The sequence below is a fragment of the Neolamprologus brichardi genome, chromosome 7 (genome assembly GCF_056152115.1).
Source record: "Neolamprologus brichardi isolate AB-2024 chromosome 7, ASM5615211v1, whole genome shotgun sequence".
Taxonomy (NCBI): Eukaryota; Metazoa; Chordata; class Actinopteri; order Cichliformes; family Cichlidae; genus Neolamprologus; species Neolamprologus brichardi.
The window spans coordinates 26,363,252-26,390,948 of NC_142110.1; the positions used below are offsets into that span (position 1 = coordinate 26,363,252).

The window sequence follows — 27,697 nt, forward strand, 5'->3', positions numbered from 1 at the left end:
TGCTTTCAAGTTTTCATTAAGTAGTAAAGGCGGTGTTGACTCTGTTGTGTCACTTGTAATGAAAATAAGGCTGCAAGAACTATCTGGAAGAAAATGAAGAGTAAAAAAATGAGGCTGAGCTGAAAGGAAACATCTTAAACTGCTTCATTTCCATAATCCCACAGACTAGATCAGAGTTGGGTATCATTATCATCCCTTAATCTCCTCAATTTTCCTCTAATCTTCTCAAGAAACAGCAGCTCCATCACCCGTAGTTAAGCCAAATAACTTTTATCATTCTCTGTGCAGAAAGTGATCTTTTAATTGCTGTCTATGACTGACCTGTTGCAATCTGAAGGCAACACTTGAGGCTTTGATGGTAAAATTGTCATTTTCTAAAACTTGGAAGGAAGCATTCGATCTAGAAACTAAAAAGAAAGTATATGGTTTTATATATCAAAATATATTTAAAAAAAAAAATCAAAGCGCCCTATTCCAGGAGGCATGTTCAACAAACAGAGTTAAAAAATTAATTCTGAGGTGGTTAACTCTGAGATTGGCATTTTCAGTTTCAGAAGAGCTGATCAGAGTAAATTCAATCAACTTCTCACATTCACCATGGCAATGAGTAATCTAGTGGACCAAGTAATATTTTTTAATATAATATATGTCAATGCCTAGCATGATATTTAAACAGGAGGGCAGGAAAGAGTCATTTTGATTAGCTTTCATTATATACGTTTTCAAGCCTTCATGTTTCAAATCTTTTCAGTCTCATCTTCACTTAAATGTCAAGTCAATGGCTTTATTGCCAGCCAAACCATGTGCAGTGGTACAGTACACAGTGAAACGACACAGCGTTCCTCCAAGACCATGGTGCTACAAATGACATATAACAGACAATCAACACAGGACTACATAGAATGCAATGTGCAAAAAATTCAAAAAAACAAAACAAAGACAGTCCAACACCAGACAGAACAGAATGATACAGACACAACACATTGTTTCCAAAATCCAACTGCAACTGTCAGTTTTCCATCTGTGTGACCAAAAACAACAAAACAAATGATTGATCCTTGATGAGTTTGTTCTGTGTGTAAAGCTTTATAGAGATCATTTTTATTTGAACAATGATTGCTAAAGTAATCTACAGTAAATGTTTGCTATGCAAGGAAACTGTCCACCAAGTCACAGCATTATAAAGATGGAGACTATAGATTTTTTTCTGAGCTGATTATAAATCTGTGGTGTAATCGCTGTCTGGGTCTCCTTATATGGTGCATACAAAATGGTCAACTAGTTACTAACTGGAATTTCAGTGTTTGTAAAAATGTAAACTTCAGCAAATGACTGTGAAGGTTCTCAGTCATCCAGGTCATCGTAGTCAAAGGAGCTTGCAAAGAAAAAGCGTCTGGACTTCTTTAAGTTACTTGAAGACGTTTCACCTCTCATCCGAGAGGCTTCTTCAGTTCTAAGGTCAAATGGTGGAGAGTCCCAGATATAAACCTGGTTGGAGTGTCCCCCCACAGAGGGACAAAAGGACCCCCTGATGATCCTCTAATCGCCTGAGCCAAGGTGTGGAACTGGGTGTGGGTCCCAATCAGCCAGAGTTTCGGGTGAGTTCATTGTGAAACCTGGCCCCACCTTATCATGCGAATTCCTGAGGTCAGATGGCCCACGGTGTGAGTGGGCGTTAAGGCGTCTGGGAAGGGATCTCAAAACTGGATTATAGATGGCAGAGAGTTGGTGTCGTAAACCACCGCCTCTGTTCAAAGATGGTCGCTCACAGTGGACATAGATGGCTTCTTTCACTCCTCTTTCAAACCATCTGTCCTCTCTGTCCAAAATGTGAACATTGGCATCCTCGAAAGAGTGACCTTTATTCTTAAGATGCAGATGGACAGCTGAATCTTGTCCTGTGGAGGTGGCTCTTCTGTGTTGTGCCATGCGCTTGTGAAGTGGCTGTTTGGTCTCTCCAATGTAGAGGTCTGGGCATTCCTCGCTGCACTGTACAGCATACACCACATTGTTAAGTCTGTGTTTTGCCGTTTTGTCTTTCGGGTGAACCAGTTTTTGTCTGAGTGTGTTGCTGGGTCTGAAGTACACCAGGATGTCATGCTTGGAGAAAACTCTCCTGAGTTTCTCTGATACACCGGCTACATAGGGGATGACAATGTTGTTGCGTCTGTCTTGGATCAGAGGTGAAACGTCTTCAAGTAACTTAAAGAAGTCCAGACGCTTTTCTTTGCAAACTCCTTTGACTTCAGCAAATGAATTTTCTCTGCTTGGAGCTTTGACAATGACTTTATGAATGAGAAATGGAGTGGCGTTTCTGTACTAATTTATGCATAATTTATAGCATCATAGTGTGGTACTTCAGTAATACCATAAAGGGAGTAACATTTTTTAAGTGGCAAATGCAACGTTTCTAACAGCTCAACAAACAGCAGCAAACACACAAACTGTTTGTGTGCAGTTTCTTGTACAGTGTGTTGCTAGCTGAAGGCTTAGCTGCTGTATTTCACAGGGAGAGAAAAGAAAGACAGCTCAGTTCACTCAGAGATGGAGAAAGATGAGAAAGACAGACAGTAGAGGATGAAGGGAGGTTAGAGTAAAAGGTAAGGGCTGCTCAGTGGTATTTAATAAACTGGAAATTTAAACCTTACATGAAATATGATCTTTTTTTAAATCAGATATTGGATCTATATATATGTTATGAAGTTATATTTATATATATTGTGAAACCTGCTGCAAAACAAACTGAGGCAGACTAACTGTGTTATTTAAAGGTTGCATGACAATATTCTGCAGGCTAGTGCAGGATAAAATGAAATAAATTAATATGAAAAAATACTATTAAGATTACTAACAAAAAGTCCTCTCTCAGTCTACTTTCAACCAAAAGGAAAATAACCAAACCACATGAACATCTAATAAAAGATATAAATATTGAAACACTGATCCAACATTATTCTTGATTGACAGATCATTTGATTTTACACTTTTACCTGAATGTGGCTCCTTCCTTACTTCCTTATATCGATTATGAACCTGGCTGTCTCTCTGTACAAAAAAAATGGTAAATGGCCTGTATTTATATAGCGCTTTACTAGTCCCTAAGGACCCCAAAGCGCTTTACACATCCAGTCATCCACCCATTCACACACTGACATGTGTGCGCCCCAGGGTGGCCCCAAAACACACACACACACACACACACACAACAGGAGTTATAAGGTTAATGGGCATTCGGTCAGTTAGCTAGTTAGTATCGATTTAAAACACGACAGTGGTAACAACAGTGGGCTACGGACAATTTTAAGTTTTAGGTTTTCAAATGTCGCTGATTTTACTGCAGTGTAGGACGAATTGTAGGGTAGCAAACATCGCTAGAAAACAAGTTTTTTTTACACCCTGGTTACCTGGGTGTAATGTTTTTCAGCTAAAAAGAAACATGGTCTGTCTCCTACCTAACTATATAAAGAGTAACTGAAGGTTAAATGCAGCTAACATGTCCTGTTTTAAGCCAGGCACTTACACCTCCACTCAGCTGTGTCTCAGCCACCAGCGCTCTGGCAGCAACGGTGCAGAGCAGGGGAGAGGCGAGCTGGAACAAACCATTTTGGGAGAGGGGGGGGGGGGTTATCTATACTTTTGTTGTTAAAATGTTATGTCTCAACCAAGTACTGTATGCTTTTTATATTTTTAGCAGTGTGTCACACAAACAGCAAATATTGTCAAAAAAAAGTAAGAAATCTTTGGGGGTGCTTTGATTCATTTTGAAGCACCCCCAAAAATGGGCTAAAATCGCCCCTGTGTAGCAGAGATTAGTAAGATTTTTAATTGATGTGTAAAGGTCCAGTTTTGTTTATTGATCTAAGCCTGAACAGCTACGCATAGTGTCCAGTAGAGTGCTCTGTTGCTTAGTTAGCGGCAAGCTGCACTTCCAGCTCAGACCGGTTTTTGTGGCGCACATGTCCCAGTAGGCAGCTCTCAATGAAGTGTGAAGCAGCGTGATACCGGACTCTAGCGAAATTAACAATTTGCAGCCCTTGGAATGCGGAGCGAGGTACATGTTTTAAGTTGTATTTGATTGCTTAGTTGATATTTTGTTGTATTTTCTGCTTTATTTGAGTTCATATTTGTAATAAGCGTCTAAGAAAATGTATTTTGTGTTTCTGTTTAGTTTTCACGGTGCATTGGCGCACCTCAGCACTGTTAGATTCTGAATGAATCTCAAAGTAAAAATTACTGCACCCGTTGAGGCTCTCTCTATTTCTTCCTTGGTCCGGGGGACTGCTACATGATGCTTATTCATTCACTGAATTCCACCATTACCCTAAATTCATACTGTCTAGTATAAACCATCTAAGTTGTCATACAACCAAGTTTAGTATAAACAGTTTACTGTCATTATAGAGGATGAAAAACATCCAAGACATCTCATGAAACATGAGCAGTAAACCTCTTTCAAAAAAAAAAGTCCCCTACTTTTTCAAGGATTTGTATCTCCTGACCTCCCACCTCTGCATAGTCTGTTATGTCACAGTAACTCATTTAGAGTTGACGTTAACTCTCTTTCTTGAATGGAAAACCTAAAGTTTTCCTTATTCAGCATGAAAACATTTTGTTAGCTAAACCGCTTTCCAAGTTTAGGGCCAAAGTCTTAAAATTAAATAAATAAAGCTTCAGATGAACAATAAGTTGACTCCATGATACCATGTTATTATTTATTTTGCAAAAACTAAACAAAAAAGCAGAAGCAGTGTGTGCAAAGCTAAGTAGCTAAGATTCAATAACTTGCACGACCACCTTTAGCAACAATAACCTGAAGTATTGCTGGTAAATGTGATTTTCTGTATGACTTCATCAGTCTCGCACATCATTGTGGAGTAATTTATGGCCCACTCTTTTTTAAAATGCTGCTTCAGTTCATTTAGGCTTGCGGGTATTTGTTTATGCACAGTTCTTTTAAGGCCCCACCACATCATCCCAGTCAGATTGAGGTCTGGACTATGACTGAGCCATTGCAACACATTGTTACTCGACTATGAACGCTTCTGTATACCAAAGCATTTTACAGTGAAATGCTAGGCCTCTTGTCCGACAAAAAAAGCTTGGCCGACATTGGGTCATGCAATAGGACAATGATCCCAATCACACACTTACAGATCTACAACAGACGTGCTGCAAAACAAGTTCAATTCAACATCCTTTCACCACTATGAGAATGAGGTAAGAGCTGTTTTAACTGATTTGCAATCCTAACCCATGTTGCTATGTTTTTTGAGAGAGAAGAAACTTTATCCTGGCAACACCAACTAGCAATAGTGTCTTGCAACTTGGGGATGAGGGGAAAGAGAAGTGTTAAGAGAGGACCACAGAGAGACAACAATTAAACTTCAGAGATTAGACAAAGCTTGATAACATTCAATAATTGAAACATCAATTGCAGTTTATACTTGCCATTGTCATGTTTGCACACCAAAAGTGATATTATATCTACTAGCCAGCAGTGTTTTCTGGTGTTGTTTTGGCTTTTGGCACACGTTCCAAATACCATTTTCCTAAGATTTTTATGTCTGAGTACAACAACCTCAGTTTTATCTTAGTTTAATTGGAAAATTAGAGGTTATGCAGGTCTTTCAGTTGTTATGACATCTCTGCAGTTTATGGATGGATGCTATACCGTCTGATTATACGGGAAGCATGTATGTTGTAAACAAATTTCGTCCTAGCACAAAACCCTGTGGAACTCCACAATTACCGTTAGTGTGGAAAGAGTAGACAAAGGGATCAGACAACCAATGTCGTGATATAATAGATGTAATACTATTGACAAAACAATCTCTGTGGGAGTAGAGTTCAAGTATCTGCTCTGCACTCTATTGGCACATGGCATTGAAGAAAATAGCAGTGAAGGAAAAGAAAAAAGAGGGAAGCGGAGAAGAAATGTTTAGTGCATCACGTTAACTTCCCCCAGCAGCCTCAGCCTATAGCAGCTTAACTAAATAATGGTACAGGTTCACCTTTGAGAAACTCTAGGAACCACAAATAAGCCTGCAGTCTGGGAGAGAAGTGCTCTTTTAGATTAATGATAATAGGATGGTAATTTGCATATGATCTTTTCCCCCCCCCCTACCAGTTAGTAAAAACTGCTCTGTTTTGGATCCACTGAAGACTTCTTAGGGAATTTTTGGAATCAGTTAATAAGGAATTATGTTAGTTCAGCCTAGAAGTAACAAAAGCATGAACAGGATATTTCTAATCTTGATTTGTTGCAGAAAAAATATGATGAAAGAAGGCATTCCTAGACATTTGTTCAACTGAGTCCAGGTCAAAAATGACTCCAAGATTCCTCACAGGATTACTCGAGCCTAAGGTAATGCCTTCCAGACGAAGCATCTAGTCAAACACAACTTTGTCTTGTACTTTTAGGGCCAAGTACAATAACCTCAGTTTTACCCCAATTTAACAGGAAAAATTACACTGTATTCAAGACTTTACATCTTTAAGACATACCTGCAGTGTATTAGGGTATTATCTACGCAGCAATGGAAATGTCGTCAGTGTTTTCTAATAACAATAATGCCTAAGGGATGCATTGCATGTAATGTGAAAAGTGCTGTTCCAACTCTATGGTGTTCCACTTCCTGGTTGAACTCCATGACTAACTTTGTGTGAGATGACCTTTTTTTGCAAGAATCTGTCAGATAAATTCAATTCTGAGGTCTAGCAGGATACGCACAGAGAAGACTTTATTGTCATACACTGTAGATCATTAGATCATTAGTAACAACCAGTGGTACTATTCCTGTCCTATGATCTAATCTAAATACTGAAATTCTTCAAATAAATCTTTCCTCTGCAAATGATCACACAGCTGATTTACAACTAGGGATGGGTACCGGTATCCGGTGCCATGATGGCACCGGTTCTGTCATAAATGGTAGTAACCAGACCGAAAAGCAGCGCACATTTCGGTGCTTTATTTCGGTGCTTTTTTTTCCTGAGCTGTGATACACTTTAGATTCTAGCCAATCATTTTACGTTTCCGAGGATAGTAGGCGGGCCCAGGTACGTACGTTCTTTTAGAGCAGAACTACAGATTAAAAATGCCCAAGGCGAAGCGGTCAAAAGTCTGGCTGTACTTCACAGCAAAAGATGCAAACTCAGCAGCCTGCAACAAGTGCTTTAAGCTGATACTGTGATACTGTCAAAGGAGGTAACACCTCAAATCCGATGAAACAGCTGGCGACGCATAGCGTTTTTTTTAAAAGCCGAGAAATGCACCATATTTAATAGCTTGCTGCGAGACCTCACACCGTGCACATCTACTGCGGGTGTGGTGCCTGTTATCGGACCCGGAGTTTGCAACATCCCCCAAAAACCCGAAGAGGAGAGTCCTGGCCCCTAGCCCTGCCAGTGTAGCAGAAATGATGACGGATGATGATGGCAGCAGCAGCCGTTCTTCTCTGCGTGAGTAGCTTAATGTTTGTTCGTGTGTAATTTATGTTGAGTAAGCTGACCACGTTATTACATTAATGCATGTAAGGTGAACTAGCAAACATCATCATAGCTACATGCGGCTGTCTTCTTGTTTGATGGCAGATACTCCCTTCACCCTGGCCAAAAAGGCTAAAATGACCAAAGAAAAAGTGGAAAACAGTTAAACATGAGAGGTTTTTGGACAAAGTTTGTGTTTTTTCCATTGTTTAAGCACTGCTTCCAGTCAAGAATGATACCATATATGCCCCATAGCTGCAGAAAAGGCTAACATTGTTATCTTTTTACAAAAAAACAGCTAAACATGAGAAGTTTTTGGACCAATTTTGTGTTCTCCATTCTTTAAGCACCGGTTTGAGCACCGTTTAAGCACCGGCACCGTTTCAAAAGTACTGGTTTGGCACCGGTATCGGATAAAACCTAAACGATACCCATCCCTATTTACAACTCCTTCGAGAACTTTTGAAATCAAAGTTAGTTTAGAGATCTATAGTTAGCTTAGGAAGCTAAATTAAGTAAAAACTTTTTAAGTAATTCTGTAATTACAGAATTCCAGCCACTTTGTGGTATGTAACCTGTTACTAAACATAGTAAGTCTTGCAGGGATAGTATCCAATAGACATGTTGATGATTTAAAAACTATTGACAGTACCTCAGAGAGATCAATAGGTGTAAAGCGGTCTAAATAAATATCAGCAGGATTACTGAAGTTGTACTTCACAGTTTATCCAGAACTTTGAGTGATTACTGTGTTTGCTTATAACCACTTGATTTGATTTTGCAGAAAGCACTTTTGATAGACTATAATCTTCAAAAATTGACCACAGAGATCTTCTAGCACACATTGTGAAGGGAAGAGGGATTTAAGTTTATGAATCTCTTGAATTTAGGAGGGAAAATGCTCGTCCAGTCAGCAGAGGCTTAATGCAGCGTTTGAAACCTCCGTTAGGCTGACATGAGCTTCAGTGGGACTCAAATGCAGATATAAAGCTGCTGATCCAGGCTCAGCAGAGGAGACAACCCACGAAAAGTGACTTCAGTTAGCAGAAAACAGCATGAAAGTGAAGTGTGATTTAGTCTAACTTGAAAACAAACTCCCTTTAGCCCTGCACAAGGTATTTCTTATATAATGATCTCAGTGTCTGAGAAGATAAACTTCATTTAACAGTCATCAAGAAGCAGAAATGTTGCTTGCAGAGCTGGAATATAAAATAAGTCAGCGTTTTGATGATAGAGCTTCATAAGAGCTGTGATGTTTGATACGAAATCATTATCTTGCCATGCTTTGATGTCAGCTCACATTCAGCAGTGGTGCCATCTCTTTGAAGCATTTCAGTTTTAACTAGAACAAAGCAAGGATCATTACTGCAGTTCTAATTCACTGTACTCCTGATTCTGTGGCTGATGCTAATGAGATTTTTTTTTCTTGTTTCTCCAGGGACTATCCATGTGGATGTGCATGACGGTGTGTTCTCAAACCTGAAAATATGGTCGCTCACATTGCGTCACAGGACAGTCTTGGAGTGTTTCATTGTTTGGGCTTTTTAAATTTGATTTTACATTGCTATATTGAAACCTTAAAGAGTCCTTTACAGACCCATGGTTAATGACTTCAAAATGTATAGAACATAAATTCCTGCATTTATGTGGTACCTGTGGCTCAGGAGCTAGACGGCTTGTCCCCTACACACACACCCACACACCCCTGTGGGTGGTCTTTTATCCCTCAAGCTCGGGTCCTCTACCAGAGGCCTGAGAGCTTGAGGTTTCTGTGCAGTCTCTTTGCTGTTCCTAGGACCGCGCTCTTTTGGACAGAGATTTCAGATGTTGTTCCTGGGATCTGCCACTCGCCTAGCTGGGGGGTCACTGCACCGAGTGCTGCTTATCACTGGGACCACTGTTACCTTCACCCTCCACATCTTCTTGAGCTCTTCTGTAAACCCTTGGTACTTCTCCAGCTTCTCATGTTCCTTCATCTTGATGTTGCTGTTATTCGGTTTTGCTACACATTACTATGGCCATCTTCTTCTGCTTGTCCACTACTATGCCCAGTTAGCCATCACCAGTTTGTCCGTCAGTTTGTATGCCCTGTCTGCTAGCATCTTGCACCCTGCTGTTATGTGCTGGATTGTTTCAGATGCATCTTTACGCAGCCTGCACCTGGGGTCTTGCCTGGTGTGGTAGACCCCAGCCTCTATGGATCTTGTGCTCGGAGCTCCTGTGCTGCCATGATTAGTGCCTCTGTGCTGTCTTTCAGTCCTGTGTGTGCGCGCGCGTGTGTGTGTGTATGAACTTTGTATGAATTGAATTAAATGTTAACCACTGTTAACATTCAAAACTGGGCTGAACATCCTATATTGTAGCTGGTGGACGTAACACATAATACATTTGAGTTAAACGATTTAAGTTGGGGGAAAAAAGATTTTGTTGATGATCATCCTGACATTTATTTTTACTAAAATTCAATTTGCATTCTTTCTATTGCTTGCTAATAACTGGTATATTGATTGGGAGAATTCATTTCTGTTTATAAAAGATATAAAGCAAAACCAGTGGTTTCAAAATTTTCAATTTTATTCCGCTTTTGCCTACCTCATACAGAACACCCACCCCCTCCCGTTCATGAAACACCTATAAGAGACTACACAAAAATAGCATCCATGGTAGAGTTCCAAGGGAAAACTCACTTTGGAATAACCTTAAACAGGCTGTTCATGTCATTCCAAAATTTCGCACAGCAAATTGTAAATGACTCATTCCCATGTATCCCAAACTTGGTTAGCAGTTCCTGCTGTCAAAGGTGGCACAACCAGCTATTAGTTTATTAGTTGTAGGGACAATTACTTTAAACACAGATCCAGGTAAGTTTGGATGACTGCTGGAAACTGACATCCATCTTGTCAGCCTACAGCCTGTCTGAGTTTCCTCAACACCTCCTCTGGACTGAGAGAAGAGTCCACTTTGATGACTTTGTCTCTGGACCTGGACCCCTAAAAAATACAGAAGAAAGGACTTAAATGACATATGATAAAATGGGATAAAACTTTGCTCACCCTAAAAAAGAACCTTCTTACTGTGACAGTGCACCATCATGAAGCCACAGAATGAATGACAATGACAATTTGGCCCAAATGTATTGTCACATCTGGACTGTTTTAGAGTAAATGCAAAAAACAAAGTCAGTGTCACTCCTCTATATGGTCCCTGCTGCATATTTAGATCTAATAATAAGGTATCTATATAAAACATATATTGTGTAATACATTTACATTTTCAAAGTACACATGTGTACTTTTGGGTACAAAGTTAATTTACACCCCTGGAGCTGACACCATTTAAAATTCTCAGTGCACAGGATAAGTCACACTACAGTAATGGCTGTTTAGTGTTACGACCACTATCGAGCTCGTTCTTCAAACCCTACCATACCCACAACATGCAATCTCTGCAGTGAAGCCCCCAACAGACAGTAACAGTGACACAGTGCCATCTACTGCTGCCTGCTTACAGCTGCTTACACATACTCAATGCAGTATAGAATGTGAATACTATGGTGTAAAAAGTGTTTTTGCCCTTCCTGATTTGCTATTTTGTATGCTTGTCACACTTAAATGTTTCAGATCATCAAACAAATCTAAATATTAGAAAAACATAACACAAGTAAACACAAAGTGCAGTGATTTCTCCCTAAAACTAATAACTGGTGCAGCAACAACTTTATCAACAACTCCCTTAACAGCAACAACTACAATCAAAAGCGTTTGCGGTAACTGGCAATGAGTGTCTTACAGCGCTGTGGAGGGGTTTTGGCCCACTCATCTTTGCAGAATTTTTGTAATTCAGTCACATTGGAGGAGTCCTGAGGCAGCAAAACAGCCCCAGACTATCCCACTACCACCACATTTTATATTTTACTGCTGGTATGATGTGTCAGTCTGATGTCAGATGTCATGGGATGCACACCTTCCAAAAAGTTTAACCTTTGTCTCATCAGTCCACAGAATATTTTCCCAAAAGTCCTCAGGATCATCAAGATGTTTTCTGGCAAAGGTGAGATAAGCCTTTGTGTTCTTTTTGGTCAGTGGTATTTTTTTCCTTGAACTCTCCCATGGATGCCATTTTTGCACAGTCTCTTTCTTACTGTTGAACAATGAACACTGACCTGAGCCTGCAGTTCTTTAATGTTATTCTGAGTTCTTTTGTGTTGTCGATGTGCTCTTGGAGTAATTTTGGTAGGGTGGCCACTCCTAGGAAGCTTCACCACTGTTTCATGTTTTCGCCATTTGTGTATAATGGCTGTCACTGTTGTTCACTGGAGTCCCAAAGCCTTAGAAGTGGCTTTGTAACCCTTTCCTGATATATGTCAGTGACTTTGTGTCTCAGGTGTTTCTTTAGATCGTGGCATGATGTGTTGCTTTTTGAGATCTTTTAGCCTGCTTCACTTTGTCAAACAGGTTCCATTTAGTTGATTTCTTAATTCAACAGGTCTGCCATTAATCAGGCCTGAGTGTGTTTAGTGAAACTGAACTCAGCTTTCAATAAAATGTGGTTAATCACAGCTAAGTCATCATTTAACAAGAGAGGCAATTACTTTTTCACACATGACCAGATAGGTTTGGATAACCTTTCTCCATTAATCAATTAAATCACCATTTAAAAACTACATTTTGTATGTACTTAGGTTATCTTTGTCTAATATTAAAATTTGTTCGATCATCTGAAACATGTAAGTGTGACAAATATGCAAAACACTAAGAAATCAGGAAGGGGGCAAACACTTTTTCACACCACTGTATGTAGTGAGATATGTACATGAGTGACGGTTTAAGTAAATATTAAGTGAGAAATGCTTAGTGACAAATGTCAATGTATACAGAAATATTTAAATGTGTACTGAGATTGCACCAAGATTCCACTTATACGTTTCAGCAACCTTGTCCAGACACACGTGACTTTTCTTCAGGCCCAGAACCTCAGCCAGGTAGCGAATAAGCTCAGCATTGGCCTCTCCATCTGTAGGTGGTGCTGAGATGGCAACACTTACTGCCTCTGTAGAAACTTCTGAAGGCATGGCAGAAGAGATAGCAGTGTGATTTGTGTTTCACTTTGTTCATATCAACAATTCTGTTATACAAACACCTGTGATGCTGTTGTGTTTGGAGCCGGGCTTTGCATGAACTCTTATGGTTACAGCACCACTTTTGTCTTTGGTTACTGGACCACAGGCTTCTGCTACGGCCGCTCCTCCACAACCTGCCAGCTGTTCTTTCACCTGGTTTAACAACACAAAAGAGCTTAAGTCAAACATTACTGGCTCTTTACATGCTTTTTCCATTCATTTTCTACCTTTAAGTCATCTTACAGTAAAACAATTGGGAATCTAGAAATAGCTTACACCATAAGTAACACAAAATCTTCAACCTTCCTTTTTGATTTTTCCTGCAGATCATATGAGCTTTCTAAGCTTATAGGGAAGTTTGTTCACAAGTGCTTTTATAGTATTGACATTATCCAAGTCTCTCATGCAGCTGATACCAGACATTGCATTTAAATATCCTGTTAGGAACATTACAAAAGACTATAACACACCACCATCTTCTAGCTTCATTATTTGCCAGTCTTGATGCATGATGAATTATCCAGGTACAGAAATCCAAAAAAGCTGATCCTGTTCATCTGGACGTAGCGTTTTCAGTGGGAGAAACATTTCATAACTCATCCAAGTGACTTCTTCAGTCTGAGCTGACTGCAGGTTTCCCCATCAATGTAATCTTGTAACAGATTTCAAGTTTTACACTTTTACTACTGTTTACGTTCACTGCTGCCACATTGGATCAGTAACCCGGGGTTGGTGGAGCTGCTCCTTCGTTCAGAGTTGGAAATTCTAGCTGTTGGGACTGGAAACTCAGAAATTCCATCCTAATCTGGAATGCACAGTAAGTGTGCTATCACCACACAGCTGTGGGGAAGTGTTTCTATGGTGACTAAAGACAGTAAAATGAAGAGGAGGAGTGAAAACCCCTGCTGTCTGCATCAGGTAGAGAAACAGAAAGGATAGAAGACTAGGAATTCAATCTCAGAGAAAAGCTTACCATGTGAAAACTACAAGTTGTATAAGAAGTATTCTGTGTGAGCAGCAGCAGCAACATCCCAAGTACAAAATACACATTTTTCACTTCTCCAGTGTGTATTATAAGGACACAATTCCAGTATACATGTTCAACAGACAGACAATAGACAGCATGTTCTTCTTCTTTTCATCCTAAATTTGGGAGCTGTTCTACCTTTTTGGGTATTTGTCTGTTCATGAATGAGTAAAAACAAAAAACAAAACCTACTTTTGTAAGGGTTGAATACTACTACTACTACTACTACTACTACTAATAATAATAATAATAATAATAATAATAATAATAATAATAATAAGAAGAAGAAGAAGAAGAAGAAGAAGAAAATATTGTGACTTAATGCTGTTGCACTGGGACACTTAATAACAAAGGTCGCAACAAATGAAGAAGCCCTGCACTCAATCTTTAAACTCCTTAAAATTCAAATCAAACTGTTTGAACCTTTAGCATAAACAATGTCCATCAAAAAGATGTCTGAAAGAAGTACTTACTTTACTTTAATTAACTCATATCAATGGGAAAATGAAGTAAAAAAAATCTATATAGACAAAAGTGGAATAACCGCTCTTACCTTTTTGGGCATTTGTCTGTTTCTGGAGTAGTGCCTTCTGTGCAGGGCGACACCGGGCAGAGGGGCTCTGTACCGGCAGCTGAGCACCAGCACAAGGTCGGGTAATGTTACAGCCTTTAAAGTGACAGATCTAGCCTGCTGCAGAGACGGTATAAATTTAACACGGTAAAGACAAGCTACGGCAAGACATGAACAGGAAAACATCTACCGGCTATCTGTTAGCTTGCTAGCTTTTTGACGAATTTCCGGTTTTCAATTTAAATTCTTCCGCTTATCATAATCTTAAATTATGAGTTGTTATAAATTATAATAAATATATAGATTTTTTTATACTTACATTTTCTGCAACTTATCAAAGAAATGCATAATGGGGCTAGTTGGCACAACATAGTTACAAAAAATGAATTGACAAATGTAAGCATTTAATTCATACCAGAGCCAGGGAACACATTTATTTAATAGACTTGCATATTTTAGCAAAAATAAATAATATTTAAAAAATGTACGGGGTGGTGCGACACATACGTCCTGTCTTGCTCTTCCTTCCTGCAGCACAGTCTGTGCTCGTATGTAATGGAGGGCCAGGAGTGACAAAATGATTTAATTAAATACACCATTAAATAATTAAATGTTTCGTTAATTAATTAACATTTGAATTTGTTAATTAAATAAATATTTCAATAGTGAATTAAATGCCCATTCATTTAATCTAAATGCAAATTCACTTCATTAAATAAAATATATTTATTTATTTCTAATGTTATCTAATTAATGACACATATAATTATTTATTTATTTATTTGCTAGATGCTAGGTAATCAAAACCTTTATCCTTAGAGATTTTGGGGGGGCTCCCATTAAATGTATTTTCTTTCTTTCTTTCCTTTTTTTTTTTCAACCACACATGGCTGAGTGCTGAACAGGGGTGAGTGCTTGATGAGATTGGGAAGAAACAGGAAGAACCCCCCAGTAGAACCAGAGTCAGGGAGGGACAGTGGGGGTTGGGGTTGAGGTTGAGGGGAGGAACACTATCTGAACACTGTTACAGAGGCTATAAGAGATAGCTTATCAAGCATTATTGTATTCTAATTGCCCCTTGGGGATAAATAAAGTCTCCCTGATTCTGATTCTGACTCTGATCCAAGTTATCGACTCCATTCTTAGTGCCTCTCTGTCTGTCTTTTTTAAAGCTTGATGTTTGATATTTGCTCTTTATTGATCAGGCTGCTGCCACAATGGCTCTCATATAGGCTCCTGATTCTGACCCAACTGTCTCTGTCTCTTGCTCTGTTATTTTTAACCAGTTTGAACCTGTGCATCCGGCATTCATATAGAATGTAATTCAACATATTGAACCTTCAGGTTCTCCCTATGATGTTGTTCTTCTTCAACTTTTTAAAGAGGTTCTGTATAGTTTAGTGCAGTTGGTTATTGCCATTATTAATATCAGTTTGTGTTCTGGTTTGGTCCCTTCAAACTTTAAACATGCAGCAAAGCAAAACCTGGCTCGACCAAACAGTGCAGTAGTTAAATCTAGCTTCTTTCATTTAAGGCGGCTGGCAAAGTTGAATCCTCTTTTATGATGTCTGGGCTGGATTACTGTAATCCACTTTATATTGAAGTTAGCCAGTCTTCCGTCTTACTTTTGTTCAAAGTCTCACTGAGTGTCTTTTGACAAGAACATATAAAATTGAGCAGCTCTTGCCCCACCTTACCTTCAAGCTGCTTTAGCCTGACACTCTTGTCCAAGCTCTTAGGTCATCTGACCAGTACATATACAGAAGTCTAAGCAGAACCTCAGAGTGTACAAAGCGTTCTCTATTGCTGCCCCTAAGTTATAAGGGGCAAAAAATAAATTGCCTTTGCACAACAATAACTTGTGTTGCCCATCTTTAAAAGTCATCTTAAAACACAGTTATACTTTTTGTCTTGAGATATTGACTTTATTACTATGTGTATGATGTTATGACCTTATTTTTTATTGTATTATAGTTGATTGTTTTTGCTTTTAGTGTCTTGAAGATGTTTTTAATTGATGTTTTTGCTTTTTTATCATTTTCCTTAATTCTCTATGTAGCACTACAACACATTTTGATATGTTAGGAAATAAAATTCGCATTGCAGGCACTAACACTATCACAGCAAAGGTCCTTTGTCAGAGGTTGGGGCGTAGCAGTCAGCTTTACATCAGAATCCTTTCTTGCTGATTAATATTTACTTTATTCTGCTTAAGCTGTAAAAGTGAACAGTCACTGTTTGGTAGACGAGGCCAATCTAATCCAATTAAATCTGCTGTACTGTGCCAGACCAGGAAGATCAATCTTGTAAATTCCATCCTTCTGGATCCAGTTCATGAAGTAATTTGCTGGGTCATTGACTGAGGCTCTTATTAAAATCTGTTTTACTTTAGCTCTTCAGTCCTACTTAATAAGAAAGCCTTTAAGCATTTTATTTTAAATGGAATGACCACGAAGTATTCTAACAAGTTTTAGGGAAAGACCTTGTTACTTTACCTTTAACTTGTCCAGCTCCTTTTGAAGCTAAGAAACTAGTGGACTGTATAAAAATGGCTGTAATTCCTAATATCATAAAAAAAAAATGCAATAGTCCTCCAGTCCACATACTGAAGTATCTTGAGTGAAGATTGTGAACGCTGAGTTGCCCCCAATGCATCCATAAGAGTGCAAATGTGTGTGTAAAACTTAGAAAGGCTGCATCACACTCATCTGATCAAAAATAAGTGATCAGTGTATCCAAAAGCACAAAGATTCGCAACATAGATTTAAAATTCTAATTGGGTAGCCACCAGCTAGTATTGAAGCTGCCAACTCTACAATCCTCCACCTCAGGAAGAGCATAATGGGGCTATTATGCTTGCTATATTGCCTGTGTCGCACATCAATTTTGACATCACATCATGTGTTGTGTCACAAAATCACATTTTGTAATGTGGCTTTGTGTCCGCTGAAGCTGGGTTGAAGACAGATGTGTATGATCGAGTCAGCTTTGACCAACTTTTTAATGATATTCCAGTACAGAGACAGGGACATACAAATACACAGAACGACATGTTGGAAAAGTTTGAAAATTTGAAAAAACGTAATTACGGCAGGTAAACTACGGCCTAAGATGCCAGCATCTAACTTTTAAACACCTGTATTCAGACTACTCATCTGCTTAATCTTTGAGCTATGCAAACCACCCTAATACCCATCAATAATTTCTTTGGGCACATCCAGATATAACTGACTAAAATTGTTCTTCAATCCATGAAATGTTATTTAGTTTAGCAGTTTAGGTGTGTTGGACAGGAGTTTTTTGTTTTTTTGTTTTTTTTATTACAGTCCACTGTCCACTGCTGCCCCCGGGTCGCGGGGGCAGCAGCCTAAGCAAAGAGGCCCAGACCTCCCTCTCCCCAGCCACCTCCTCCAGCTCATCCGGGAGGAGGCCCCGGGGCAGACCCAGGACACGCTGGAGAGATTATATCTCTCGGCTGGCCTGGGAACGCCTTGGTGTTCCCCCGGATGAGCTGGAGGAGGTGGCTGGGGAGAGGGAGGTCTGGGCCTCTTTGCTTAGGCTGCTGCCCCCGCGACCCGGCCCCGGATAAAGCGGATGAAGATGGATGGATGGACAGTCCACTGTTTATTTTTTTATTTTATTTTTTTTTTAAATTTTTATGTGCTTCCTGCTTCTCCAGTGTGGTTGACTGCCTCAAAAATTATATTCATGTCATCACCATTACACAGGATTAAGGATGTTCCCCATTGCCTGAATACATACTTGTTTGTGAACATATTTTGCTTTTGACATTCTGACTTCAAATCAAACCGATGGCCCTTTATGAGCAGGCATTCATGACAGTAGGAGGGAAAAACTCTCTGTTAACACGAAGAAACCTCCAGGAAAACCAGGCTCAGGGAGACCAGCTATATCCAGCAAATGGCTGAGGGTGAGGGGAGGGATACAATATAAAAGACACACTGTGGAAGAGACCCAGAGACTAATAATAACTAATCATTAAATGCAGAGTGGTGTATAAACACTAAGTGAATCAAGAAAAGAGGAGTGGAAGAAACACTCCTAATGAGCCCGTATTGCAACAACTATAAACCTAAATGAAAAAGAAAATTTACCAGTATAGGAGAAATATGCTCTCTCTTTTTTGCCCTGTCAGTACTCTCGCTCCAGCATTTTTCACAGTTTTTAGGACAACTACAATAGTCCAGTGTAGAAGTAATAAATGCATGAACTAGTTTTTCAGGATCACTCTGAGATGGGATGTTTCTAATTTTAGAGAAATGCACAAATGCATGAAAGCACCTGCATATTTGCACATTGAAGTATCTTGGTAAAAAAACAACAACCAACAACCAGTAACTCCAAGATTCCTCACAGTGTTGCTGGAGGCCAAGTTAATGCCATCAGAATAAATACATTTGTCTGAAAATCACAAAACTGCAAAAAATAACTGCAATACAATACAGCTCTCTGACTTCCCTGAACAGGGCACTAATGTTCATGGTCTTTAGGCTCAACATAGCAGAAGCATGCAGAACATCCAACTACCTTGTGGTACATTTCATGATTTCCGACAGTATTATTGATAAAATCCATTCATGAATTTTCCATAGTTTCATCTAGATCTGGGTCAGAGAATGGGCATGTCTGTCTCTTTCTTTTCCTTGTCCTCCTTAATCTTGTGCTTCCTTCATTACTTAATCATGATGCTTAAATGCATAATGATAGAAGTGCTTTAGTAGCCGAGTAGAGAAGCAAAGAAAGAAAGACAAAGAAATGAATTATGATTCATGGTTGTAAAGCTGCAGGACTTTCACATCATCACAGAGAAAACATGTTATCAAGCATCTCACACTAAGTCAACACAACTACCACATCACCTCCTCCTCCCTGTCTCCATTTCCTTTTTCACTGGCCACCCATATGCCTCTTTCAAAACCCCCTCCACGCCCATCCCTTTTCCCATCCCCAGCCCACGCCCCAGCCCTTGCTCTCCCCTTTTGATGAATAAATGGCATCTTCTTGTGTGCATTGTACAACAGAGGTGGACTGTACCACTGTGTATGTGGTGGGAGGCTTCAGGGAGGAGTGCTGCAGTGAGAGAAGAGGAAGGAGGAGGAGACGGGGCAGCTAGTAAATCCCTCCCAGCCCTAATCCCTCAGTCGTGCCTGTGTATGTTGATGCTCTTTACATTTTTAGGGCAGAAAGTCTAGACTAGATTTTTTTCAGGCTACAAGTGAATTTTAAAGAAAGATCTGTGTGACTGGGAGCTTCAACTCGTTTTGTCCTGGTAAGAGAAGTCATTTTTCTGAATGTTTCTTTATGTTATTGACTTAGATTGGAAGAGCTTTACATTTTGTTCATTTCAAAAAGTAAGATATCCAAATATAGGCATTTTCAACTGAGGTTTGGACTAAAAAATACCTTAGCAATCTTTTGAAAATGTTTTTATTGCATTTCATATGTAATATTACAATTATCCTCTTCTTGGTATAGTTATTTTTCTTTCAGATAAACTGAAACACAATCACTTACAGTACTCCTTCAAATTGCAGACTGAGCAGCACAAACACTCTATTTATTTGATAATTTGTATGTAAAATATGTGCATCTACGACATGACACCACCTTGTGGCTTTGGACTGTTTTAAATGCTCAGTGTCAGTACAAAGTTATCAACTATTGTTTTCAAGCTTGGTTTGCATTGGTTATACATAAGCTATACAGGTGCAACACATATACACAGACACCCTCTGATTAGTGCTAACAAGGAAACTAATAAGATACTAGAATTTTACTCACCAAAACTATATATATATATATATATATATATATATATATATATATATATATATATATATATATATATATACATACACATACATACACACACACAGTACAGAAGCATCTGTGCTGAGTATGGCCTGGAAGTCACGAGGTCTAAATGGGAGACGCCCCTATGGTGGTGAAGAATGGCTGAGCTAAGATCCTGTGGGACTTCCAAAATGGTGATAGCAAACCAACCGGATATAGTGGTGGTAGACAAATGGAAGAAGATGGCCATAGTGATAGATGTAGCGAGCCGAATGACAGCAACATCAGGAAGAAGGAACACGAGAAGCTAGAGAAGTACCAAGGGCTCAGAGAAGAGCTTGAGAAGATGTGGAGGGTTAAGGTAACAGTGGTCCCAGTGGTAATCGGAGCACTAGGTGCAGTCACTCCCAAGCTAGGCGAGTGGCTCCAGCAGATCACAGGAACAACATCCGAGATCTCTGTCCAAAGGAGCGCAGTCCTAGGAACAGCTAAGATACCCCGCAGGACCCTCTAGCTCTCAGGCCTCTGGCTGAGGACCTGAGCTTGAAGGATAAAGACTGCCTGCAGGGACGAGAGGTAGTAGGTAGTAGGAAGTTTTATAATGAGAGAAAAAAAAAGTCTGACCCTTAAAGGAGAAGCATGTAGAAGTAGACACTCTGGGACTTATGATGTAAAAAAAAAACCATAATAATAATAATAATAATAATAATAATAATAATAATAATAATAATAATAATAATAATAATAATAATAATAATAATAATAATAATAATAATAATAATAAAAATGAATTCCAGCTAGAATTCTGTTTTGCATTAAAACAAGTTTAGTGAATAGCTTATTAAAAATTTGCAATCAATTTTGTGAAGTTGTAATAACATATTCAATAAATATTTAATTTGTGACAACCTTGTTCAGTTATTTTGAAATCTACAAAAACAAAAAACAAAACAATGTTTCTATTTCTTTTATAAATGTAAATAAATGTTTCTCTCTGTGCTTTACTTTCAATTAACTTTATGCAGGTTTTTTTTGCATACAACTGCCTATGTACATCATCTGCATGCAACATACACAGATTCAAAGTTAAACTTATACACATATATAATGATGCTTATGTGCATAAAAAAGCAGTAATACTGTACATGTAATATACTTTTGTCCTGTCTTTTAGTGATAATAGAGATGTGGGACACCAGTAACAGTTGAAAATTGAGATAAAAATGAAAGTCAGAAGGAAAAAAAGTCTCCTCCGTTTTGAATCAGCAGAGTGTGTTTTACCCAGGCTGCGCTTCTCTCTCTCTCTCTCTCTCTCTCTCTCTCTCTCTCTCTCTCTCTCTCTGTGTGTGTGTGTGTGTAGTGGCTTCCTGCTGTACAAAGAAACGCGATGCATTATTAATCTGGTGTAAATGACTAGGCTTGATGCTGAAGCTTCCTCTTCAGCTCCCTCTCCTCACATCTGTCATCACAGGTTTGAGCATAGCTATGTTTGTCTCTTATCACAGTTAAACAGTTTATATCTTTATTTTGGTTGTCATGATGACAGGATGCTTGCCATGTAAGAGGGATAGCTTCTATGTTATATTGTTAGACACGTCTCCACTGCCCTGAGGGGAAGAGAATTGTGTGTGTTTTCATCCTCTGATCTCAGTTTACAGGAAGTAGAGTGTTTTAGAGGCTTGCATTGTGTTTTCTGCTGACCTTGAAAAGCTACAGAGTGCACACTGAACGTGTGTGTGTACACACCATATGATAAAATGGCATGGGTTATTAAATTTTAAATATAAAGACTTGGATGAAAAGGATTACTTGAAGTCAGTGACTGCTGCTTGTTTGTGGGTCTTCTTGTATTTAGTTTTGTTAAAAACTGAAAAACATGCTCTACTGGGTTCAAAACAGTTGGCCACTGAAGAATATATAATTTATTTCCCTTGAGAAATTCTTGGGTTGCAATTGCAGTAAGCTTTGAGTCATTATCCATTTGTACTGCAAAGCACTGTTTTTGCAGCATTTTGCTGAATCACACAGAGTAATGCCCATTGCCCTACTCCAGGAAGTAGACTTTGCTAACAACTCTGAGTCTGTTAAACTGGAGATGAGGGAAACTCTGGTTTGGAAAATGGTAAATGGACTGGTTTTTATACTCTATCTGAGCACTTAAAGCAACTCATTGCCTCTTGCCTCATTCACCCATTCCCACCCATTTGCACAAGCACTTTCCCCCCCAATGCTCTTTCTCTTTAAGTGCTTTCTAGCTAACATCTTGATACACACTCAATCATCCAGGTAAGTCTATTCTGTTTATCTGGACATTTTTCAGTGGGAGAATCATTTCATCACTCATGCAAGTGACTTCTTAAGGCTCAGCTGACTGCAGGTGATCCAGGAGGAGGAAGGACAGCTGCTGCCTAGACTAAAACCTTCAGTGATTCCTTATGTGTCAGGAGTATTGGAACACTTGAGATACATTTTCTCTAAATACTTTGTGTCTTTGTAGTTTTCAGACCCCAAAAGATGCTGGGCCAAAAACCCATCCACCCCAAGGATCGGATCGCCCCACACAAATAGAGTAATGTAGTGTACTCTGTAAAGTGCCCAGAGGAGGATTGCCATGCTTCATACATCGGAGAAACCAAACAATCCCTGGCTAAGCGGATGACACAACACAAACGAGCTAACTTGTCCCTCCAGGACTCCAGGACTGTACACATCCTGGACGGGGAGGAACACTGGTTTGAGCGGGGAGTAAAGGAGGCCATTTACATGAAAATCGAGGAGGGGGCCTAAGGGTACATCTTTCACCATCTTATGATGCTGTGATTGCAGCCATTCCCCAACTCTCTGTGAATGATACTCATGGCCATTGATCAATGAGCATTGGTCAGTGGTTGTTGATCAATGGTCATGACAATTTGCATATTAATGATCATGAAAGTGACCTCATGGCCCATTGTTAGTCAGTGGTGCTAGTTTTCATCATTATGCAAAAGTACTGTTTATAAGGTTGGGTAAACCTGCAGTCAGCTGAGACTGAAGAATTCACTTGGATGACGATGAAACGTTTCTCCCACTGAAAATACTAACAGAATTAACTTTCTAGGGCAGCTAGCGTTTGGTGTCCAGCCTTTCTCTGTAGGTATCTTCACACCTACTCAGCTCCGGCTTCACACTGTATCCTTCTCAACATATCCTTGATCCCAGAGCTAAAAATTCCTTTCTTTTCATTCACTAGGACCTCCAGGTCACTGGTGATCCAGGGCCTGTTGCTGAGAAAACAGCATAGAGTCCTGATTGGGATAATTGTATACTCAGAGAAATTTATATAATCAGTGATGTAGTTTGTTATGTTGTTGATGCCATCCTCATGTGGATCACAGAGCACATACAAAGCACAACTGAGTGGCAACAGGAAGTCAGGAGCATGCTGTTAACCTGGTCTTGGTACCACAACCTGGTCCTGTTAACAGTAACAAGTGGGGTGAGGGCAGTGGCTCTATATAAAATCCTTGCATGAATTCATTCAAAAGGACCAGAGTTTTATAGCCCTTTTCCATTAGTACCTACTCAGGTCAACTCGGCACAGATTGATGAGGTTTTTGGGGTTTTCCATTAGGTCAAAAGTACCGGGTACTTTTTAACAGCTACTGGCTGGGGTTCCAAGCGATCTGAAAATGTGACATCAACAGACTATATGCCATTGATTGGCTAGTCAGTGGCGTCAGTCAATGAGTTATGAGTGCATTTTCTTTATGAAAATCAAAAACTCTATTTTGAAACCTGGCAATGAAGTAAACAGCTGCACAGAAACAACACCATGGTCCCCGTCTGACGAAAAGCTACAGACTGAGCAGCTGGTATACCATCAGCTCAACGTCCACCTTTGTTGTAGTGTTTATGTCCCATCACAAGATGTTCAGCCACGTTGCTATAACAACTCCATGCACATTAGGTGGTACTCGAATGTAAATGAGAAGCTTGGCGTCTCTGTCAGCCTGAATAATGAAAAACCTGCATACTGTGGCACTGAGGTCTGGGAGCAGCCATGTCTCTGTGAAGTATAGCAGACTGCATTCACTTTCCTCTCTCATGTCTTATTAGCACCCACAGCTTGTCCATCATTCTAGCCTTTGTTTTGATTCCTAGCAGGGTAGATAAATTTACTATCACTAACAATACACCATAATATTTATGTTTTGGTGCTTAAAAAACATATCTACGGATAGAGACTGATCAATGCTCTGCATATGGCTTATTGAGTGAGTCAAAAATACACAACAGTGGCAGTACAGATGAAAAAGAAAAACGTTTTACTACTGTTTATGTTGCATGCTGCCATCTTGGATTGCTAGCTCACTTCAAATCTGAGTTGATTTCCGACTGGGAACTCGGAATTTCCAATTTCTGAGTTGTTCAGGAAAGCACCATAAATGATGGATAATGAGCCAAGGAAAGTAAATCTAAAAGAAAGGCACAAGGGAGAACACACTTTTAAAATAAAGAAGGAAGTTTGAAAAGAAACCAAATGGGGAAACACAGTCATACAAATGAACTTAATACGCAGAGCGTACTGCTCATCAGCAGTAACCACCTCCATCATCACCACTATCACCACCACCATAATCAGCAGAAAAAATAAATACGTTTAAAAAAGCATATTTTGGTAGCTAAGGTCTTCTGTGTTCCAAGTGTCACAGTGTACAATAAACTAACCAGTTTTTTTGTTTTCAGGAGTGAACTTTGAAGAGAAGACCTTACAGGAATTTGGAATTACCACTAACAGCACCATAAGAAGCACAACATGGAGCAGAAGTTACTGATGAAACAGACAAGTTTTGTTTTACTGGGACAGTCACACCTGCACTGCAAATCATACAGACTGATGGTGTGATGTCATTAATAGACCTTTATTTGCTATTAAGTTTAAAAAACAGTAAGTGGAGTAAAGTGACTAATGACCCTGAAAGTAGTTTTTAAGGGTAGTAAGTCAGTATGATTAACTAAGAACTCCAACTGCTATTTTATGACAACTATATTTTTCCCTAAAATTCATAACTGACATAATTAACAAGCCAAGCAAAAGCTTTTATTTACAGTTAGAAAAGCTGGTCTAGTAGGCCAAGATGGCTGACCACTACCAGAACAACATATACAACCAGGGAGACTACCCTCTTCAGGGAGACTATCCTCTTCAGGTAGACTACCCTCTTCAGGGAGACTACCCTCTTCAGGAAGACGATGCAGCAAGTGATGTGACTGAAGGACATGATGAAGAGGATCAGATGTATGAAGGAGAATATCAAGGGATTCCACATCCTGATGACACAAAGGCTGCACAGAGAGCTGCATGGTGAAGCACTGCATATTTAATGTTTCTGGGCACTCTCACTGTAGAGTGGTAGCTGGTGGTGAGGGATCTCAGGAAATCTGAAAAATGGATCAGTCATAAATGCATTTACAAGTTTGTGCCATATCACAGAAACTAAATAAAAAGGGCCACTGCACTGAAGTTTAAACTTTAATAATTGTTTTACAGTCTGTTTAAATATTAGTGTACTAAACTGTGAACTGAAATGCAGAATCATATATAATACTGGATTATAATTATTGATTCATTATCGTGCATATTTCTTTAATGTTGCAGAGGAAATATACTGCTATTTAAGTTTATCTTTAATAATAAATAGTATATCATTAAAATCAGCAACCCCCCCCCCCCCCAAACGTTACTTAATTATGACAGCCTCAATTAGGATTTTTTCTTAAGTATTTTTTATCCATCTTTAGGCATGAAAAGGGAATAAAGTACCGAAGAAAAAAAATCCTGATTGAGGTTGTCATAATTCATGCATGACAGGGTTAAATAACAATAATTACAATGAAATACGTCATACATCTATAGTAACATTAAACGACCAGTGGGTGGCAGGGTATGGAGTGACACATCAGTGTCCAGTGTAGTGGTTTATGTGCAAGTATACCATCAACACTGATACAAGTACAAGAAAACAGCCTTTGAATAGCTGTCCACTGTAGTGACCACTATGCATGAAAGGGTTAAGCTTAAATAAGAAAAAAACGTCAAAACACTGTAAATACAGGGATGCAAAAATAAAAACTCAAAAATTGGGCACAAAACCTAATGATTTCCATGATAGCATATCTGAGAGTGACAGCAATAATAACCAGATATAGGGCAGGGATAGCACAGTAGGTAGCGTGGTCACCCCATGATCCGAAGGTAGGGGGTTTGAATCCACTGAATGGCTACCCTGAAGTACCCCTGAGCAAGGTAGCGTCCATACACACTGCACCCCAGTCGCCTGATTTGTGGGCGCCCTCTGCAGAGAGAGTAATTTCCTCAAGGGATCAATAAAGTATACAGTATTATTATATATTCAGAACAGTGTAATCAGATCTAGTTTTCAGTGTAATCAAAGATTCACATTTTCTTTTGTCTTCATGGCTTCTTCCAGGGCTAAACCTCAAACAGGTAGCAGTGCAGCATCTGATCTAGAGGAGTTATCTGAGCAGTATGAGTACATCATGGAAGAATGTGGTCATGGGAAATTCCAGTGGATGCTCTTCATAGTGCTGGGCCTGGCTCTAATGGCTGATGGAGTTGAGTGTTTTGTGGTTGCATTTGTTCTACCGTCTGCAGAAAAGGACCTGTGTCTGTCCAATGCAGAGAAAGGAATGCTGGGTAAGCATTAGCTGTAGTGATTGTTGTTTAGAATAAGCACAAGGCGAGGTCTCTTCCTTCTCAATTTGAGCACTCAAAGTACTTCACACATTCATACACTGCCTTTATCTACCTTCACACGCACACACCCAACTCACCTGTTAATGTATCAGGGACAACTGGGGATTCAGTATGTTGAATACTTTGACACATTGACAGGAAAGGATGAATCCTCCAATTTTTCAACTGGTAGATGACCCACTCTACCCACAGGTGCACTACATCTCTGTTGTTCTGTCAAAGCAAGCAGTGCTTGTCCAGCCGTATTTGGACAATGAGGCAGTTTTGTATAGTGGCTTTTAAATCAAAAGAGAAATATGTAATTGAAGTGAGGACTAATTCAAGGGGTTTAACAAAAGCATTTCATTAACTGTTTAGGGAGCTACATTAATTTTCATAAATAGATCTGGAGTATATTCCAGCTCGATTAAGTGTATTTGCTAGCTTTTTTATAGGAGTCATTTTATAATCAGGTTCTTAGATGCTTGTACTACTTCAACAGTGTGCCTTAAACAATGCCAAGGTGTCATAACATCAGAAATGATTTTTATTCTAATGTTTCACCAAAAGTATTATTACTTAAGCTGGAGAATATTCTTTTTCCTTTTTGCTTGCAGCTTTTAGCTGGTAGTTTTTTCTTGCTGTCAACCCAGGCACATGAACACAGTAAGTCTGTTTGCCTTATCACAATAAGATGCTGATGTGATAAATGGGCACCACAATAGATTTTTATATATATATATATATATATTGAAATGTTTCAGTGGCAACAGATTAAGATGTACCGGAAGGTGTTAGTTATTATATCACCGATGAGAAAAACCTGAAAATGACTTTGCAGTAGTCAACACTATATCCAGGTATCATACCAAGATAATTTGGCATTGATGAGAAATCTCATGTAGCTCCCTCTGCTGTGACCCTTTCAGCTGCTGATGC

General features: G+C 39.2%; 2 protein-coding genes across 7 annotated transcripts in view; one reads left to right on the top strand and one right to left on the bottom strand.

Annotated features, from left to right (window-relative positions):
• Nucleotides 1-10,044: 10,044 nt before the first annotated feature.
• c7h15orf40 (chromosome 7 C15orf40 homolog) lies at nucleotides 10,045-14,428 on the bottom strand. 2 transcript variants are annotated; one of them, XM_035915249.2, is made up of 4 exons: nucleotides 14,188-14,428; nucleotides 12,628-12,760; nucleotides 12,422-12,549; nucleotides 10,045-10,478 (listed from the first exon to the last, which is right to left on the bottom strand). In XM_035915249.2, exons 1-4 carry the CDS (start codon nucleotides 14,389-14,391, stop codon nucleotides 10,389-10,391), a joined length of 555 nt encoding a protein of 184 aa, XP_035771142.1. In that variant the 5' UTR covers nucleotides 14,392-14,428; the 3' UTR covers nucleotides 10,045-10,388. The 2 variants fall into 2 exon arrangements, with proteins under 2 accessions (XP_035771142.1, XP_035771149.1); XM_035915256.2 differs by having other exon boundaries at nucleotides 12,411-12,549.
• Nucleotides 14,429-19,353: 4,925 nt separating this feature from the next.
• LOC102790993 (synaptic vesicle glycoprotein 2B-like) overlaps nucleotides 19,354-27,697 on the top strand; it is a 40,059-nt gene continuing 31,715 nt past the window's right edge. For 2 of the 5 annotated variants that reach the window (XM_006782247.3, XM_035916037.2), the window contains exons 1-3: nucleotides 19,354-19,495; nucleotides 24,748-25,366; nucleotides 26,493-26,719. In XM_006782247.3, coding sequence (XP_006782310.2) covers nucleotides 25,140-25,366; nucleotides 26,493-26,719 — 454 coding nt within the window. In that variant the 5' untranslated portion in view covers nucleotides 19,354-19,495; nucleotides 24,748-25,139. Of the gene's footprint in view, nucleotides 19,496-22,516; nucleotides 22,809-24,729; nucleotides 25,367-26,492; nucleotides 26,720-27,697 lie in introns of those variants that run through there. The other 3 variants (XM_087843384.1, XM_087843386.1, XM_087843385.1) reach the window with 3 other exon arrangements.